Genomic DNA, 16,119 nt, shown 5'->3' with positions numbered 1-16,119 from the left:
GTGCGACTGAGTGTGAGTGTATGTGGTTGCAACAAAATTTAGAGATTGGGCTTTAAGTCAAGCCAATTACAGCATCACAGATCTCTCAGTCAGGGTTAAGTGGACTAACAGAAAGGCATAAGGCGTAAATCACATCCTGCCAAGTGGGTTTGATGACAGCCACGGATAAGAACGGAAAAAAGTAACTTGCATGGTAACCTTAAACTTGGTTGGAAAAATATAATCAGGTACTGTTATAAAGTTTTACCTACCCAGACGGTTGTGCGCCTCGTTGTCAGCGGTGACTCTGTTTCTTTTCACTCACATGACTCTTGCTGTCTTAGGCTGACTCGTTCAAGGCCATCACACACGGAGGACATTTTTTTTTAAAAAGTGGGTGTTGTGAAGACTTGTGATGGTAAACATTTATCACCAGGGTGCCCTGGATTCTTCAAAGCATGCCATTATTTCATTATTTTTAGCCTGGAAATTTCGGATCTCAGCCACATACTGGGTTCAATTATAGAGGCTGCTATCATCAAGGAAAACAGCTCAGCAGTTCAGGCTTCATTAAAAAAAGGGGAACCATATTAGTGTATTTTGAAAACTGCCAGTCAGAAGTATGTATTATGCTAATGTTCAGTGCGCAAAAGCACGTGGAGGTGTGCTCCTGTTTGCAGAACTTGTCCAGACCACCGTAAGCGGACTGGTCCTTCATGGTTTTTACACAAAGGCCAGAACAGCATCTGCTGAAAAACAGGATGGTGGGCAAATGCAATAACTTCCATAAGCACTATGGAACATTTTTGACTTCTGAGTTTTAAGATACATGCTATGTTATGAATCTATTCCATCCAAAGTGGATTGAAGTACTTTTATTTGGTCAGCAAAAGTAGGTTGTGGGAAGATATTCTAACAGACCTTCAGTCGAAAGATTAATCACTTCATACCTCACAATAGTTTCTGACTGAAGGATCTCTGCTTTTCTCGTTCTCTCTGAATTTTAATGGTTTAATGATGCTGCCACTGCAGCCTCACTGCAGCTTCAAGCTCTATACTTTTACTTTCTTGTTCTTTTCATCCTTTTTTATAGTATGTATGCTAGCACAATAAAGTAATCAGTTCCCAGTTTGCCTTTGGCAGGCTTCTGTTGTCTCTAACCATCTGTTGCAGACCGCTGAGTCTGTCAACAAACAAAAAAATGAAATGGTTTAAATCAATTGGCTCTCCTCTGTTCATTCCCTTGGCGTAGTTTTTCCAGCTACAGCAGACTATGGAATGGTTAATTGGGTGTCAAAGAGTGTGCTGCTGCTGACAGCAGTCATACCCACGAGCATTAAACGGATGCAAATTGTATGTATGAAAATGGATCTTAGCGGTCACCTCACACATACCTCAGATGGTTATTACTACCACTTAAACGGATCTGTATTGAACATCCCGATGCATTTCTTAGTATGTTCTACAACGAAGGGCTTATCATCACTGAAAGAAATGATGTATGACACAAAAGGTGATAATATAACAAGAAGGTTATTTTGCTTATGGAGTTTTTCACATTGGGAGAGGCACTCAGGAGATGAGCTGATGCTTTAGGTGGAACCATTACCTGCTTATCAAGCAGTTTAATTTTACAGTGTGGTTTAAGCCAGCTCTATCAGTGCAATGTCCACAAGGCTGTGTCTTAAACCACTACTATGGTCCAGACTGAAATTTGAAATCTGACCTTCATGCTCCTAATGACTTTGGTGATCAAAACCATAATAAGCCGATATTTTTTTCGAGCAGCACCAATCCAAATGAATAATCACATTCTCATCATGCTAACATAGCATATATAGTGAATATAATGGGCCTTGTTATTTGCATGTTACTGAGTAAAGTGCCACTTGTAAGGTTGTCCAGCTGCTTGACAGATGCAACTCAATGAAAGTTAGTTTTATTTCTGAAAGTGACGAATAAATTTACTGTAAAAATTCTTGAAATGTTACAGGCCACTTGCTTAATCAGTTTGGGCTTAAATAATAGAAATCGTCCTTTTGAAAATGCAGCTGTTTCTGTTTTCATTTGAAAGCCAGCTCTTGCTCTATTTAAAGCATCTCAATGTTCAAGCTGTATAACAGAAAAGGTCTCTATTATTAGACATGACTTTGAAATAAACCACAAAATTGATGACAAGCTAACAAGTAATCCAGAGAACCCATTCAAACAGAAAACAATCCTTTCAAATTAAGCATGAAATTGATGCCATGCCAGCAGTAGAAAGTTAACTGTAGATAACGGTCTTTTAGTGTACATCAGTATTATCAAGTATATCTTCATTGAGTTTTTGGAGGACGTTTGGAGGTTTGTATCACTACAGTAAGTGTATTGCTGGTAGTTTCGTCCATAGTGGGGTGGTGGATCTTGTTGAACACATCTGAGCGTGTCCAAGGAGATTACAGAGTAAATAAAGGATTATAGCTGCCGTGAAGAGTTAGTTATCATGTCTACTGGTTTATTATCACACTCCTGTATTTTGATTCTACCAGCTGGTGTGTGTTGCTTATTTGCAGTAAAATGCTCTGTATTAATGTGTCAGCCTTCTCACTGTTCGACTGATTAACAGGATTAATTCATGATTTCTAACCTCCACGAAGCTGTAAACATGTTGGCATATGTGTACAAGTGTTTATGAACAACTTTCAGAAATAGCTTTAGTTCACCATAATTGGACAGGCCTTTCATCTTTTGCTCTTGCTGCTTTTGAATATGCGTTTCCTCATCGCAGCAGATCAAAGGCACCATTTACAGATTAAAAAAAAAAAAAAAGACAGCGTAAATGTCTGTGGTGTGTGTGTGTGTGTGTGTGTGTGTGTGTGTGTGTGTGTGTGTGAATACTTTTCTGTTTATCACTTTTTATCTGTTTGTCATAATTCTTATCTAACTTCACTGCACAGCTACCAGCTCATTATGACATCAGGGCAACATTGTCTTGATTTGAATTGACATGTCGAAACCCGTCAAGTTACCTACTTTCTTGCATATTAACAACTTGAGTTCACCGCCTAAAGAGCAAATCTAAAAATAACTCAGCAGCAGCTTCTCATATTTGTCTTTCTTCACTTGGAACTTTGACTTTAGCCATTTTGAGACAGCGAAGGGTTTGTTTACTTGTTTTTGACAGCTGAAGTCTTTTGTGTTGATTCTTAAATGGATGAGCAGTCCTAGAAACAAGGCAGCAGGTCCCTCGAATAATGATTACAGTAAACATTGCTTAAAAAAATGTATTTCTATATTGCTGTGCAGCGCTGTTGGTGTCTGAAGGTAATAGCGTGGTGTAGAAATGTAGCTGAATTCTCAGGTTTGTTAAGATTTGAATTAGAAAAGAAAGTTCTCTACAGTCCCGCGACCCGGAAACGGATAAAGCGGTTGAAGATGAGTGGACCTTTTATTAACGGCAGGGGAAATGTCGAGGTCAAGAGAGTGAGCGCGGTAACAAAGCTGTACAGTTTGTTCCTGCTTGTTAATAAGGAGATGTGACTGAACTAATGCAAAGCCAATTTGAAATTGGAGGTAGAGCTATTAGGCATAAAATGTTCTAATACAATAAGTCCACAAAAGGTTTTTTGACATCTAATAGACCTGATAGGATTTTATGGAACTATTTATTTATTTCTTTTTCCAAATGATTCCCCATCATCCTAAATGTCCAGTCCTCCGAATGTCAGCATGGTCTGGAAAAATTTTGGCTTTTGTGAGCACTCCAAATTGGCTTGGCAGGCCAAAATCAATATTTAGTTCAGATGCAATAACAACCTTAAAGTTCCTGCTGGTGTTTCTCTTAGTGCATTATTCCCTACTTCTGGGAAACTGATGGACATTGGCTCAAAGTGAAGAGTAATTGTCAGAATGTGGATATGAAAGATGTTAATGAAAAATGAAGCAAAGCCAGTCAGATATAATCTTAGACTCACTGCAATATGATGCGATATCTGTCTTTCTTTTTTCTGACTTCATGGCATTGTAATTTCCTCTCCTCTGTTTGGCCACACATTCACTAATCCTCACGAATTTATGTTGTCAGTTCAGGTCTCTTTATGTCTGGTCTCTCCATCATGTCACTGGTTTGTCTGATGATCCAGCATGATTCATGTGGATCTCCCAGGAGGGCACAAAGAGGTTAACGTGTATATTTGCATCCATCTGTGGCTTTGAAGTTACAAAGTGTGCTTGCATAACATTTGTGTCTCCTTCACTGCAGTTTGAGGAGTGAGCGTTGTAGCCTCCACGGGGCTGGCCCAGTCTCTGTGTCTGTTTGCCACCATTCTCACCGTACCTACCCCCTCTCATCTTCGTTTGAGATACTGAGCCATGGCAGCAGCCACAGAGGCCCCCACGAGCACAGTGCTCCTTTTTCTTTTTCTCCTCATCGCTCTCATTTTCCTCCCACTCTTCATGTTCCTGCTACTCAGTGATGGAAGCAGCTGTTGTTTGTTCCTTTACTTCTTTTAGATCACACACACATCCCACAGTTTCAGTGGTACACACACAAACACCTTTCTCCCCCTAGCACACCGCTCTCTCCTAATCCTACCTTTGCAGACTCATTATTTGTATCTATCCGTCTAATTAGACTAATAATTCTTTCTCTGAAAAGCTGTTGGTGAGAGCATAGCCTTTGTTATATCAGTCGGAAAGGCTGAAGAAGAGAGAAAGCGCTGATGAATCAAAATGTGGGCTGAGTATATTTTTGTCCAGAGTCAAAACTTCCCCCTGAGTGAGTGAAGAAGAGGGAAAATGTCATTCTTTTCAGGCCACACACTGTCACTCTCTGATCTTTATGCCTGTATTCTCACCTCGCCTGCCCCTCTTGCAGATTCACTTGAACAACCCTCTGGTGTACTTGTAAGTGCAAGTTCAAAGCTCTGTCAACATGTCCTCTCCTCACACATTTGATTGAAAGCGGATTGCATTTGCCCTGACTTCATCAGTGAGGTCATGTTAGTGTTGCGCATACACAAACAAATTTGGAGGGAGTTATAGTTTCATCCTTTTCAGTCAGTTTGTCTTAGTTCCCCTATAAAATTATGAGTGGGGGCGCGCAAACTTTGGCGAGACGTGTTAGGATGAAACTTTTTTCACTGATTGATGTAAGGGGTGTGTGACTTCTGATTAAAAGGCGTGTTATTTTGCAACAGATTAATGTAACGCCATCAATCTTTCTGGGCTTGTGCACAGAACAGGCAAGTCCTCTGTAATTGGCCCTGTCAAACAAAGTGTGGCCCCCAGAGATCTCATTTACAGCCTGCCAATTCTTCCCACATTTGATACTGTACGGTGGTGCAAAACTGCTCTTAATAGCTTCTGAGCAAATATGTGCTTATATTAGTGGTGAGGGAAAAAAAATCAAATAAAAATGTATAAATGATGTTTGTACATAGTCAGTGGAAGTTTTTGCTGTCAAACCAAAAAAACAAATTCTGTTTCTGGAGACCTTCATGATTTACAGCGTGTTACAGCGTGTTGGTTTCAAGAGAAAATATGCTGAATTTGGAGAAAGCTAATGATGCCATTTCCTTACGATTTGAACAGTGAAAAATGGCTGTGAAGACGCCCATTAAATGGATGACAAATGATACTCTCCCAGAATAGAATGCCTTTTGCATCACAGTTATTCATTTGAAAGACTCGGATGTTGAATGTAGTATTGCTACGCTCTCAGTCTGCCATTTGTAATGCGTTACGTCTGTTCCCTTGCTTGACCTGGCGTGACCTACAGGAGAGTGAGTGATTGCCTTCTGTCATAAAGAGTGATAATAACCAACGTCCTATCTCTACAGTGGGTAGTATACACGCTGTGAGAATATGTTGAAAGGAATCATGGCTCTTATATATTTTATAATATGAGTTCAGAGAGAAGAAAGAGAAGCAGTGAAAAATACCTTCAATGTATGTACTTCAAAAAACAAATGGGGTCACATAAACAAGTCCAACCAAGATACGACAGTTTGAGCAGTAAACGATAACACAGTGAGGCAGACTGTCACGATGCTTGGTGTCTGTCTGCAGTGTGCCTTTGTTGAACCGCCACTGATATTTAGTCAGAATAGGAGTTTCAGTTTTTGTGTCACGTTAAGTTAATAGGATCTGGAATCAGATTGGATGTCAGATTAATAATACCCTATCACAGTTTTCTTCACCTCTTCTTGATTTAAGAATGTAGATGGTTAAGGCTTTGGGGAGCCATCAGACAAAGCAACAAAATGATTTCGGGAGTTTTTCCAGCTCAGTGAATTTTCAGAACTCTTTTGCAGTTGACGTCTCACAGAATATGTCTCATTAGTAAGAGGAAACTGTTGTCTATTGAGTCAAGTGTGTAGATAATTTGTGCAATGAATAGTCATAACAGCAATATGACAGAATGTAACAGCGTTGGAGATTCTGAAACATTTAAAATTTTTGAGCACACCGACTGAAAAATCTTTTTTCTCATTGGCAGTGACCAGGGCCAAGGAAAACGCTTAACTCCTCTCAAACTGTAGTGTAGGTGTGCAGGCTGGAAAGTGAAAAAAGATCCTTTAAGTGGTCTTGAATCCTCCTCTGGAGGGAGTAGTAACACAGGCAAGTATGAAGGAGTTTGCTGTCCTGACTTCAGGGTTTGCAATAACAGAGCAGGATCTTACCCCTGGAGAGAAACCTGAGAGAAATTAAGACAGAAAATATTACCTAACCTGACATTATTCCTCTCTGGCCTGTCTGGGTGAACGTCAACAGGGAACAACCTAGATATTTAAAAGTGAGACGGCAGAAAAATGGGAAGAGATGACTCATTTAAAGATAAGATAAGGTTTTTATGGAGCCAACTGGAACATTGCTTTTGTAACCGTCGGTAAGGGGACGTGAATCTCTAGGGACGGGGGCTTTGAGAGAGAAACCATAGGGACATGTGGACAATCTTTCAGTTTTCTTATTTTCATCTTAGGCCCTGTGGAGTTAAAGGAGCTTCTCAGTGACTGTCAAAAAACAGAGTCCACATTATGTGGTAAGCTGCAGCAATGTGCAAACCATCTTCGGGGAGCGGAGAACACATTTGATATTTATCAAAAGTTGTAATGGAATCACAGTTGGGGAAAGACTATTAAACTCCAGGCATCTAAGACCAGGCTAAAAATATTATCCTGCTGAGGCAACAAAAAATCAAATCTATTCTAAATATGATTGCACAGGATAAGAGCGCTGCAGAAAATGAGAAATTTCACTCAGGACTGGCAAAGACAAGACAAGACTTAAGACAATAATGTTAGCAAAGTGATACCTGTGTATCAAGAGAGAAATTGAGAGAAGAAACAGATTGGAAAGGGAATGTAAAAAATAAAGACAGGGTCTAAAACTGGAGTCGTGAGTGAATGATTGGTCAAGTAATTTAGCACAGCATGACAGAAAATACTGCAGAGCTGCAGGCCGAGCTGCTACAGTAAACAATACAGGAAGTAATAGGCCAGCTATCAGCCAGCTGTCCTGTTGATGGGAGAGCTCAGAAGCAGGATGGCGTGTGGAGTTCAGATATCTTCCTCACCTTCCATGGGCAGTAAACTAACTAGGAGGAGGAGACAAAAGAAAGAGAGGTGAGTAGGATGAAATAGAGGTGCTGAAAATGAGAGATAATGGTGGAGGAGGAGGATGGAGAGGGGAAGAAAGAGGAGTTAGGAGTTATCAGAAGCAGTGGAGGAAGACAAATATGACTCAGAGAAGGGATGAAAAGTTTATAAGAGGGGTAGGATGGAGAGGCAGGGGTGTGAAGGAAGCACAAAGGCTGTATGACATTATAATCCATAAAAAAAGCAAAACAAACGCATTACACTCTTTGCACCCACAACGTTGGAGTCGTTGCTTCATCCTTGTAGTTGCCAGTTCTCTGGTTTATTGTGTGTTCACTGTACGCTGCTGGCTTTGTTTTCTTCTGGCGTCCTGGTTCTAACAGTGATTTTCAAAGAATTCTGAGTGTTTGTTTGAATTCTGTGAAAAGAAGTAATCACAGAAAAGGTTTGGAAGGGGAACTGTGGCATATTTTGGAAGTAACTAATCTTTGTCACTTCTCAGATCAATCAGAACTGGTTTCTCAACTAGAACAAAAATCTCCTAAACGGGATGCTCACTTTCTTTGTTTCTGTGTATAATTGTCTGAAATATCTTTGGTTTGGTGCCCATCTGTCCCAAAGTGGTCAAATATCACATTTTGCTCCCAATTTCAAACTTAATTTTAGATTTGTTTTGTTTTGTTTTGTTTTCATCATGGTCAGCGCTTTAATCCATTCAGCCTCCAGAGTGCCCGAGCTGTTCCCTAAAATATCCTCTGTAGTTAAACCGTTCCGTTGTCCTATTTTCTTAATTGGAAAAAATCAGAACCCGTGGCGGAAACAGTATCAGGGCTGCACTTTGGAAACTTCAGGGTCTTATCTTTCCACAGAACAGCAGCACTGTTGTGCGTCCCACCCTGCGTTTTAGTCCCTGAGGGGCTGCACAGGAAATCTGTCTGCAGCTCGGAGGCACTCACACACTCAGGGCTCCTCGTTTCCTGTGTTTTGTTTGATTGACTGAGTACAGTCATGACGTACTTATTGTCACTAAACGGAGACCGCCACAGTGTGGGCTGCGGATATCGATCCAAACGATGTTCAGTCAACTGGAGGTGCGTTATGCATAGATTTTTAACCATAATGAAGTGCTAATTCTCATGCATTCATCACCTCGTCCCAGCTGGCCCATTAATGAGATCAATGGAGTCGTTCCTGGGTGCACAGAATCTGTCAGATTGTTTCATCTCTGCCCGCTCAGAGCTGGATCTTAACCAGCAGGGGCCACGCCAACTGGGAAGCTCTTCCCCATCATTGAATGATGGGGAGTCAGTCAGAGGAAAAGAAAATGTCACACCAAAGCTGAACAGCAAATGTGAAACTGTAAACAATATGTTAAGAGTGGGTCAGTTTTCATGAGGTCAGGTTCCAGAGATTCTGAGGTTGTCCGTGTGTAACTCTGAAGGCTGCTTCTGTTTGCCTTCAGTTGCCTCTTGAAGGAAAAGATCATATTTGATGCTGAGGCTGAATTTCAGGACGGAATTAATATTTATGAAGCAAATATATCAGGGCTGAGCCCATTTTTTCCTTTTAAGCCATCTGTGAAGCAGTTGTGTTGATACAGGGAATATATTAAAGAGGATGTGTGGGTGGTGGTGATGAATTTATGACTTCCCTGGAAAGCATACCAGGTGGATTTTGGTGTTGTTTTCAAAAATGATAGTGGAATGAGTTTTTGGTGGAGAATTCCTACACAACCTTTCCCACGCTACCCGTTTTCTTTGCTCCCAAAACAAACAATTCAAAGAGGTGAAAAATAAGCTCAGGTAATCTGAAGGTAATTCTTCACTCTGTGCGTTTGCCTTCGCTGTTGCTTTCTGGAGGGTATTCCAGTGATGCCATCTGTGCTTTTACTGATCTTATTGCTGTCTTTTGCACTTTCTTAATTTTTCTCTACTAACTTTTCAGCTTCTTTCACTTATCCATGCATTAATTCATCATCATCTCCTTCCACACATCTATTTCATCTCGTCTCTTCCTGCCTGACCATCTGCTATCTGTATATTTTGATGACAGCACCTACCTGACATTTTTTCTGGGGCTCTCCGCCTGTGTGAGTGCGACTTTTGTTATCAATGCTTGCAATGTCTTTTTTTTTTTTTTTTGCTTTACTTTTCCAATCATGACACTGAAAGTTTTTCCGTCTTTGCCTCCGACTGGGATGCCTTAGTTGTGATGTGTGATGGGTCATTACTTTGACATCAGCTCCATGACATGTCAGGACCATCCTGTTGAGTTTTCGTTCACACAGTCGTGTTTTGCAGCTGGAAGCAGCACTTCATTAGTGCAACATGCTAATTTCTACAGTCACATAACCTTTCCGGGCCCCATCCCTCCCCATCAAACACAGCAGGCAGGGTGCTCATGTGATAATTGTGTCACTAACTTGGCTCTTGGTAGAGGACAGCAGCTTCAGAAATTATCACGTCATAGCGACTTTTCTCTTTTTACTACTTGTGTGTTTTACTGTACAGCAGCTATGTGCTGACAGACCACCTACCACGATCAAGAATCTCACTTCCCAGGAGGCAGAGCACTGGAGATAGATGTGGGGAGAGAGGAGAAAGTGAAACAGACGTGAGGCTGAAAGGGAGGCGGGAGGGGCAGAGGTGTTTGAAGAGTGTGAAGTGCGGGATGAGAACTTCGTGAACCCTCAGCAGGCATCTGGTTTCTAAATTCAGTACATTCAGCAGAATTAAAAGTCTTGAGAATATTTTTGCTGAAAAAAAAGTCTCTTCTTCAGGAATTAAATATTCCCTGTCATAATGGAGAGCTCACTTTTGGTGTTGAACTCATTTAAATGTATCATCTTTAACGTTTTCATGAAATCAATGAATTTACCGTTTCGCAAAGAATCCACCGGAAATGATGCGCACATAAATCTGCTCTTCAGTGTCATATCGACACACACAAACACAAAAGATTCTCTCAAATCAGCAGCTGATTATTGGCCCACGGCGCACAATGCTCCTAATCAATTTCAATTTCCCTGCTAAGGTACGTGCATATAAATTTCAGGATGTCCTTTTACAAAAGTGTTTGGCGGTCCATTATTGGATCCTTGGAATAAGCTATGAGTATCCTGCAAGACCTTTGACTCCAGTGCTCTAATGGCAGCTCTGCCTCATCAGTGGAGGTCAGGCAGACAGGAGCTTTATAATGCACATTTGGCACTTCACAGTGCCAGGGACATGCTGGATTGCTATGACTTTGCTCCTCGTGTTATGTTGATTTCCAATACACTCAGCAAGCTCTTGTTTTGTTTTCGTTATCTTGGATTTGATCTGGATTTGAGTGGACGTACAATTCCACTGATTCGGGGAGAAACCAGATTAACAAGGCCTTCACTGGAGTCATGTGGACAGGCTTTGTCAGATATAAGTACGTCATTCCGGCAGTGTGAGCTCTGAAATTGCAGCAGGACGACAATGAATTCTTTGGCCTCATGAATACATTTTTCCTTTCAGCTCGTATATGCACTACAATCAATGTGCACACAGACCAGATGCATTAAATAATATTTTCATGGGAGACAAATGCCCATTTTGTGAACGCTGTTATATTCCTCTACCAACAGTTTTGGTATCCGTGCATGAGAGATCTAATATACAGGACCTCTTCTCTCATATTTTTGCCCCAAATGTGGTTTATTGTAGTTTGTTAGTTAGTTAAGAGTTTCTTTTCCTGCCAAGTACAGTAGAGACATACACACACACACACACACACACACACAGGATATACACCAGATGTATATCCACATTAGGGCCCTGACGTCACCAGAAAGGTGTTGCCCTTCAACTGGGAGACGAGTTTCTGTGATAACCTGAGGCACAAGAAGTGATCTCACTCGATGCAGCTGATCTGAAAAGACGAGAATTACAGTGGAATGTAACAGCTACAATTATTTTGCCTGACACTTAACATCACAGCGGCAGGGAACCTGGATTAAATGGGATCAGATGAATCTTTGATGATCCCGCAGGGGAATAGCTACTGCGCTTTGTCATGGAAGACTGCTATTAGAACTGGACTGTTTGGGATCGGGAGGCTGTAAATCTGTTTTGGTGTGGCCATGTTTGTATTTGTTCACTCTGGTGTTCAGTTGCTCCGTTTGTCCTCCTGTGATATAGTTTCTGAACTGTATTTATAGTTTGGCCTCTGCTCCCTCTCCATATCACCCAGACAGCAAACTGCTTTACCTCTGCTTCCTCACTTTCCATTTGACTCTTTCATCCTTTCTACCTCTTCACTCTTCCCTCAGTTTGAGTTTTTTAAGTTTCTTTGGGTTTTGATTCCAAACTTGTTTGTAGTGAGACACAATAATCTGCAGTTGTGTGAGGATTTGATTAAATAAATTTGGATTAAACATACCCGTGCCATCTCTTGTTTTTCTTATCTTCTGTCAGTTGAAGAAAAAATCCTCATGATAAAACAGATTTAGCAACTTTATAAATCAATCGTTGGAGTTAATTCTTTTAGTTTTGAGATGACCGCAGACAACGATGTATAATCTCAAACGCCTGAGATGTCAAACACAGAGCAGCGTTTGGCATTCATTTTCATGTGTTTCTGGACACCTCACTAAATCTCCTATTCAGTATTCTCATTTCGGCTCTGCTTTTGTTCTCGACCAACTCCTGAGGCAAATATCTGGGTCTTCTGCTGCTAATTGCTCCACTATGTTTGGGTGGTGACAGTAACCTAAAAAGTAAACCTGCATGCTGTAAAAAAACGAAACAACAAGCCATTGTAAAAGATACAACATTCTACCAATGTTAAACATACTGCACTTTGATCCACCCTCAATCATCCTAATAATATTAAATTGTGCAGCTGTAAAGGTTTAACCAAACAAAATGTCTTTGTCCAATTTTAAGTCATTTCCAACAATGCTGTTGTAGCTTCTGCAGATGGAAAAGTGGAGGAACAAAGCTCCTTCGTATTCCTCCACAGTCTGCTGTATATAATGACTTCTCATTATTTCATTTTATTTATGTTTGTTTTTTTTTTTATATATATAACTCTTTCACTTAGTATAAGTGCCTGTCAACTTTTTTTCTTCCTTCTCAACTTCTTTGCCTGAGAGTCTGGAAGTGTTACATTCTCACCCTTGTAAAGGTCCTAATTGGCAGTTTAGTAATGTAGCCCAACATTAACCCCCATGTCTCCTGCCTTGAGATCTATATATGTGTGTTTGCATCCTTAATAAGAGCTGGTTAATGATTGACACGGTTGGGTTTAGATGTTTAAAGCTTCAAAACCCTTGGCAATCTAAAATTGTTGAATGTCTCATGAAAAGGTTGTTTCATCTCTTTTTTCCCATTTTAATCTCAGTTTCTGTTGATTGTTGAATTAGTTATGCTCATCAAATGTGCTAATATGTGCATGTTAATTCTGCATCCTTCACTGGAAAGCCCTCGAACAGTACAGATTTGTCACCATACATCAGAAATGCTGTTTAAGGGCCTTGGGTATGTAAATATTTTTTATTAGCTAAGAACACTTCAAAGTCTTTGTCTTATGAATATGTAGTGTATTGTGTTTTGTTTTTTCCACTTGACAGCCATCTGTCTGTACGTCTTTGATGCCCACCACATGTCTGCCCTGCTGTTCGAAATGCCAACACACACACTCGCACACACCTTGTCAGTCACACAGATTCCACATAGAGGTTTAATGTAATTAATTCACTTTAATGATTGCACCTCTTTAACATAGCCCCACCACTGCAGCTGGTACCCACGCCTCTCCAAACATGTTATAATCCACCATTTAGCCTTTAGCCTTTATTTCATAGGATGAACTTCAGATCTGAACTGATGCAGTCTGCTATTGTCAGATGGTGCTCAAATGACGGGATCTGAAATGTCACTTCATTTAATCAGATGGGAAGTTTGATTTGTTTGATTTTCTTTTTAATTATTAATTGAAATACAGAAATAAGTCTACCTCATCTTTTCCAAATTATTCCAAACAGCTGTCACTTTTCCCCCTTTTTCTTTTAACAACCACGTAGTTTCCTCACTCTTCACCTTCTTATTTGTGCATTTGCATCATAAAGCCCTTCCCGGTTTTGTGCATATTGAATAATGATCACAATTTAAAGTCCATCTAAAATGGACTGCTCTCTGAAACTCTCCTCTTTCTGCCATGCTCCCTGCCATTAGAGGCCTCAGGAAGTGGGTGTGTAGTGTTCTGAGTTAGTTTAAGGGAGAGAGAGGGAGAGGGAGAGAGAGAGGGGGTAGGGAGAGGTGGGGAAAGGGAGGATAGTGATTAAAATAATAAACAGCTGTGAGAGGGAGTGTGACTAGTGGCCATAGAAAAAGAGAGCAACAGAGGAAGAAGAGGAGAGACGGGGACACCAGCCCGGGTGTTTGGGTGACCCCCCAAAGGAAGAAAGGGCTCAAGAAGAAACTGAACTTTTCAATAAGTGTCCCTGTCTGACGGCAGATAAAAGGAGTGGATGAGAAACGGATCAAGCTATCATTCTTCTCAAGAGGAAAAAGATAACAAACTGAGCTCCAACTTCAAGATGCCAGGGAGAAAGGCTCACTGCCCGGGATCGAGACATGAAGCCTGAGGTAGCTCCCTGCCAACACGTGGCTCCAGAGAAAGAAGAATGCATTCTTTTACTAAGTGGCCCAGTCATGGCAGTGATTAGGAGGGTGTGATAGAGCGAGACCAGACCGGGGCTGGGGACCTGAGGGTCGGGGAGGAAGGCAGACACTGAGGTGACTGTCTCTTTGAGCCTGCACTACCTTTACTCAGGGAAGCAGAAGGCAAACCATGTGCCTCTTTATGCCACCGTCTCTCCAGTTGTAGTGCCTCGGCTTGTGTGACTGGCACGGATAAAGTGCTTTTTATCTGTGCAATAGAGAACAAACACCCCAGCCCTGCCCTGGGTTGGGCTGCCGGACAACATGTAAACAGCTTCCTTCATACCCAGAGGGGAAGTGGAGGAAGGGAAGCGTAGCAAAGTGGAAGAGAGAGCCAGACCTGTCCTCGGACACTGGGCAGTTTGCAACAGCCTGCCAGTCCCTCAAGACACAAACCGTTATCTCCTTTCTGCAGACCTCCACCCAAGATTTGCTGGATTTACCTCCCAGTTTCATTGCCCCATTCCTTGCCATAGGATCTCCGCTGTCAGCCTCCATCCGCTACTTTGTCAAGTCTCCAGTGGCACCAATCGTCCCGTTAATCCACAGTCCCAGCGCTGAAGCATGACTGCGGGGTAGCTGTCGACCCCCACCCCCCAGCTCAGACTGGCTGCCCGTCCGAGGAGGATGCTACGAACATGTGGTGTGATTGGGCGAACACACACGCCGGCATGCATGCACAAGTGCAGCCAAGGGTTGTGTGACGTGTGTAAATCGCCTGTTTTGAGATTACGTCCTGGATTTGACTCCCTCGCGTTTGAAATTGTTTCACGAGTGAGGTTTCGCTGTAGTTGGATTCCAGATTGTTCAAACTTTGGATTTGCTGTTGATCTGAGCCCTGACCTTGAAGGTCTTGACCACAACCACTGGAGGACTTACCGACCATTCACCTGTATGACAGTAGAGAAGATGTAGGCACTGGAGCAAGTGGGTGGAGTCAGAAAACACACACCAACATGATTGGCTTGAACTTCAGCTTGCAGGAGTTCCTCAGAAAGTTTGAACAGGTATATATCTGCAGATTTAAGGGGGCTTTGGTTATACCTTTGCCTTTAAAGTGCAGTTAGTGTTTTTTAATTAAAGCCTAAATACCATGAATACAAACACAGCCACTGTTCCCCATTATGTTTGTTTTGGTGGCCTAACGTAGTCAGTTTTATGAAGTCTGTGGAGTCACTATTGGACTAAAATACCTGCTTTGGGCAAAAATATTAGCGGGTTTCATGTAGTATTATACTTAAGCCGCTGTATCAGCATGTGTTTCATTCATTTATCCTCAATGCCACAATTGGGAGCTACAAGTCTGGAGTGGAGACTCTGCCACCTTATCAGCGCTCCGAAGAGCCAAAACTCCATCACTCATCTCGGTTTGTACGAGATCCAGAATCCATTAACCTTTCTGCTGCCTTTCTACTCACCCACACATACACATCTGTATGTTGGGGTGTGTGAAAGCAGGCTAAAGGAGTATTGATTCAGCTGAGTCAGGAACTATCTGTGTTTTGTTCAGATGTTTGTGTTTTTCATGTCACTTCCATGATAACAAAGATGCCTTTATTTTCTTCAGCCTGACATTTGGCTTCCTTGTTGGTTTGCTTAACAGCGTTTGTGTAGACTGGAGTGAAAGAGCCAAATGTGAAATTCTTTGCCAGGACCTGAACACTAAACCCCACAATGAATTAATTTAACCCACGAGCCCATGTATAAAGTATAAAACAGTGATATATTGGTGCTCACAGGGCAAACTGTGGCGAGCTAATGTTGTGCGTGTGTGTGTGTGTGTGTGTGTGTTAGAGACCAAGAGCATGACAAGTTTCAGTTACCACGCTAATGTGCCAGCATACAAGTTCACATACATAAAGCACTGG

At 41.6% G+C, this 16,119-nt stretch overlaps 1 protein-coding gene across 7 annotated transcripts in view; it reads left to right on the top strand.

Moving 5' to 3' along the window:
• The window catches only part of utrn (utrophin), a 145,752-nt gene that overhangs the window by 69,367 nt on the left and 60,266 nt on the right, over positions 1-16,119 (top strand). The window contains exon 1 of one of the 7 annotated variants that reach the window (XM_029496429.1): positions 13,937-15,258. The exons of the other annotated variants lie outside the window; for them this stretch is intronic. Coding sequence (XP_029352289.1) covers positions 15,208-15,258 — 51 coding nt within the window. The 5' untranslated portion in view covers positions 13,937-15,207. Of the gene's footprint in view, positions 1-13,936; positions 15,259-16,119 lie in introns of those variants that run through there. 7 annotated transcript variants of the gene reach the window in all.

The sequence above is a fragment of the Echeneis naucrates genome, chromosome 24 (assembly GCF_900963305.1).
Source record: "Echeneis naucrates chromosome 24, fEcheNa1.1, whole genome shotgun sequence".
NCBI lineage: Eukaryota > Metazoa > Chordata > Actinopteri > Carangiformes > Echeneidae > Echeneis > Echeneis naucrates.
The sequence above is the reverse complement of the archived record's forward strand: the minus strand, read 5'-3'. Positions and strand labels throughout refer to the sequence as shown.